The 4,391-nt window shown below is 49.4% G+C and overlaps 1 protein-coding gene across 3 annotated transcripts in view; it reads right to left on the reverse strand.

Moving 5' to 3' along the window:
• Positions 1-777, reverse strand: part of LOC107099585 (gastrula zinc finger protein XlCGF57.1-like) — a 30,657-nt gene extending 29,880 nt beyond the window's left edge. For all 3 annotated transcript variants that reach the window (XM_015397778.1, XM_015397776.1, XM_015397775.1), the window contains exon 1: positions 524-777. In XM_015397778.1, coding sequence (XP_015253264.1) covers positions 524-692 — 169 coding nt within the window. In that variant the 5' untranslated portion in view covers positions 693-777. The remainder of the gene's footprint in view (positions 1-523) is intronic.
• Between the last annotated feature and the right edge of the window lie 3,614 nt (positions 778-4,391).

Consider the following 4,391-nt stretch of genomic DNA (forward strand, 5'->3'; position numbering starts at 1 on the left):
TGCTGCTGTAACTCCACTATTTCCCCACAGTGGGAGTTTCTATTCTATCTATTCTGCTGTTTATTTAGTAATGTCTTCCAAAGCTCTGATGCGTTCATGAAGTTCTCCCTCCAGCCCTGATGTCAACAGTCTGTTGATTTAAACAAAACACGCTGCAGTGCTGAGGCATCCTTCTAATGTTCTGCATAGAGCAGCAGGTCGACCTCCCCAAGATGGCGGCCGTAATTTCTGCGCAGCCAGTCCATGCGGGGTCTACTCTTATATTATGTCCATGGCTGCAACGGCTTTTTCCGAGTGCAGTGAACTCGGAGGGAAGAAGAGGTTTAACTGGAGCAACTTACTAACTAGACCGCAGTCATTAAAACCCAATGCTGTAAGTGAGCGAGCTGACCGCAGTAAGATGGCCGCCAGAAATCCGCTTTAGCTAAGCATCTTGATCTCCTCTAATCAATTTTCCAATCAGATGAGGCTAAAATCCACAGTGTGCATCATCAGGGAATCGTTTCTATCAGGTGTTTCCTACCTATCCGGTGTAAGATGATCTGGGGGATCCTGGTGAAATCCAGCAGTAGATGTTGATCGTCCATCTTTTCCTCCGAATTGACCAAACTCCCTTTTAACTCCGTGAATGTTTCTTCAGCAGGAGTTAACTGCTCGGTGATAAACTCTCCTTGAAGCTGGACTGAAGACATTCTCACTGCAAACACTCCCAGATTATCACCCTCTCTACAATGATTCCACACACAAGCTAAGCTAATGCTGCTAATGCTACCTGATACCTACCAGCAGCTCATTGCGCATGCGCAGCTACATCTACATCCGGCTCATCCTGGTTATTGATGTGGATTTAACTTTGCTGTTTAAACAGAAAAACAAGGACAATATTTCAGATTCAGCTATCGTTCAACAATGTTTAGATGAAAAATACTATGGATATTTGTTTTGTTTTATTTATGGATACATTTCTACGGATGCTTCAAAAGATTCAATAACAGGAATGGTGTTTACTTTGTAGTTCCAGAATTTAATTTTAAATCAGGTAGAAGAATCAGAAGAGTTTTGGAAATGCTGCGTAGACACTAAAAAAAACTTTGAGCAACATGTACCCATGAATGCCCAATTCAAAAACCAATCAAAACGCTTCTCACTCAAATTTTGGACCTTGAGTGTGAGGCCAGACGGGCTTTCATTGATGCTGAAGTTTTGAGGGAAGAAGACGACCTACAAAAATCTTTGATGCTTAGAGTGTCCCAATGACCTTAGGAGCTATGCTGTCTGGGGGGGTTATGCCCCCTCATAGGGCAGACAGGTCCTAGGTGAGGGACCAGACAAAGAGCAACCTAAAGGCCTCTTATGATGAGAAAGACAAATGGATCTAGTGCTCCCTGGCCCGGACGCGGGTCACCGGGGCCCCACTCTGGAGCCAGGTCTGGAGGTGGGGCCAGCTGGCGAGCGCCTGGTGGCTCAGGCGTTTACCCATGGAGCCCAGCTGGGCACAGCCTGAAGAGGAAACATGGGTGTTGTCGGAAAATTTTGATTTTTCTTTTATTATATATTAATTTATCCTATTTAGTCACTATAAAAGTTTTCACTCAGTCTGTTTCTCTCTCAAGGCCACAGAATTCCCTGCAGGATGGTGTTTGTAGACCAGACATAGCTTCTTCCCATAACAAATCAGATTCTTTCTCAAGGTTTATTCATAACATGTTACTGTTTAACCCAAGTGTCTTCTACTTCTACTACTACTTTTCCATTGTTGTAAGTAAGGGGGAACAAACGTTGCTCTAGCAGAACAGGGCAGGATGCTATGCCATAAGGGCTGTATGATGACTGTTCTGTCTTTGCAAAGATATGAATAAATGTGCAGACTAAGTAAAATCCATCAATCTCCATTTATTTAACTAGGGTGAATAGTTGAATACTTTTTCCGACGTCAGTGGGTCCACCTTCCAATGGGCTCACCACCTGTAGGAGGGGCCAAAGGGGTCGGGTGCAATATGTGATGGCCTTTCTGATCCTCGGCTGAAGGAGCTGGCTCTTGAGACATGGAATGTCACCTCTCTGGTGGGAAAGGAGCCTAAGCTATTGTGGGAGGTTGAAAGGTTCCAGCTACAGATAGTCGGACTTACCTTGGCACATGGCTCTGGCTCTGGAACCAATCTCTATGAGAGGGGCTGCACATTCTTCCACTCTGGAGTTGCCCCTGGTGAGAGGGGGCCTCATATTGGTGCCTGTACGTTGGGGTTCACACCGGTGAATGAGAGGGTTGCCTCCCTCCGCATATGTGTGGAGGGACGGGTTCTGACTGTTGTTTGTGCTTATGCATCAAACAGCAGTTTAGATTACCCACCCTTTTTGGAATCTTGTGGGGGGTGGGGGGGTACTAGAGAGTGGGCCTCCTGGGGACTGCCTTGTTCTTCTGGGGGACTTCAATGCGCACGTGGGCAATGACAGTGAGACCTGGGGAGGCGTGGTTGGAAGGACTGGCCCACCTGACCTGAAATCGACTGGTGTTCTTTGGTTTGACTTTTTTGCTCGTCAAGGATAGTCCATAACGAACACCATGTTCAAGCATAAGGGTGCCCATATGTGCTCTTGGCACCAGGACACCTGCCGCATGTCTTGCACACTCGGGTGAAGAGAGGGGCAAAGCTCTCCACCGACCACTACCCAGTGGTGAGTTGGCTCTGATGGAGGGGAGGGACGCCAGTTAGACCTGGTAGGCCCAAACGTATTGTGAGGGTTTGCTGGGAACGTCTGGCAGAGTCCAGAGAAGGAGCTTAAACTTCCACCTCCACTTTGAACATGTTCCAAGGGAGGTGGGGGATATTGAGTCTGAGTTGACCACATTCAGTGCCTCTATTGTTGAGGCGGCTAGTCAGAGCCGTGGCTTCACAGTTGTCTGTGCGGCAACCCTCGAACACGCTGGTGGACGCCAGTGGTGAGGGAAGCTGTCGAGCTAAAGAAGGAGTCCTATCAAGCTTTATTGACCTGTGGGACTCCAGAAGCAGCTGATGTGTATCGGCAGTCAAAGCGGCATGTGGTTCGGCTGGTCACTGAGGCAAAAACTCAGGCATGAGAAGATTTCCGAACGGCTTGGAAGCAATTCTGGTCCACAATCCAGCATCTCATCGGTGGTAAGGCCCCAGGGGTGGATGAGATTCGCCCTGAGTACCTTAGAGCTCTGGCTGTTGTGGGGCTGTGTTGGTTAACGCGACTGCAACATTGCGTGGACATCAGGGGCAGTTCCCCTGGATTGGCAGAGTGGGGTGGTGGTCCCTCTAATTAAAAAGGGGATCTGAGGGTATGTTCCAACTACAGAGGAATCACAATCTTAAGCCTCCCTGGTAAGGTCTATTCCGGGGGTTCTGGAGAGGAGAGTCCGTCGGATAGTCGAATCTCGGATTCAGGAGGAGCAGTTGGCTTTTCGTCCTGGCTGTGGAACAGTGGATCAGCTCTACACCTTCAGCAGGATCCTGGAGGGTGAATGGGAGTTTGCCCAACCAGTCTACATCTGTTTTGTGAATCTGGAGAAGACCTTCGACCGTGTCCCTTTGGGGTTCCTTCGGGGTTCCTGTGGGGGGTACTCCTGGAGTATGGAGTACCGGGACCTTTAATAAGGGCTGTTAGGTCTCTGTACGATCAGTGTCAGAGCCTGGTCTGCAGTGCCGGCAGTAAGTCGGACTCGTTTCCAGTGAGGGTTGGACTATGCCAAGGTTGCCCTTTGTCACCAATTCTGTTCATAACTTTTATGGACAGAATTTCTAGGCGCAGCCAAGATGTTGAGGGGATCTGTGCACTGTACTGGTCTGTTGTGGTGAAGAGAGAGCTGAGCCAAAAAGCTAAGTTCTCGATTTACCAGTCGATCTACGTTCCTACTCTCATCCATGGTAATGAGCTTTGGGTCATGAACGAAAGAATGACAACCCGGATACAAGAGGCTGAAATGAGTTTTCTCCGTAGTGTGTCTGGGCTCTCCCTTAGAGATAGGATGAGGAGCTCAGTCATTCAGGGAGGACTCCGAGTAGAGCCGCTGCTCCTCCACATCAAGAGGAGCCAGTTGAGGTGGCTCGGACATCTGGTTAGGATGCTTCCTGGACGTCTCCCTGGTGAGGTGTTCCAGGCACGTCCCACCGGGAAGAGGCCCAGGGGGAGACCCAGGACACGCTGGAGGGACTATGCTTCTTGGTTGGCTTGGGAGCGTCTTGGGGTCCCCCCCGGAGGAGTTGGCCCAAGTGGCTGGGGAGAGGGATGTCTGGGCCTCCCTACTGAAGCTGCTACCCCCGCGACCCAACGCCGGATAAGTGGAAGAAAATGGATGGATGGATGGATGGATGGATGGATGGATGGATGGATGGATGGATGGATGGATGGATGGATGGATGGATGGA

Source organism: Cyprinodon variegatus, unplaced genomic scaffold (assembly GCF_000732505.1).
Source record: "Cyprinodon variegatus isolate N-32 unplaced genomic scaffold, C_variegatus-1.0 Scaffold886, whole genome shotgun sequence".
NCBI lineage: Eukaryota > Metazoa > Chordata > Actinopteri > Cyprinodontiformes > Cyprinodontidae > Cyprinodon > Cyprinodon variegatus.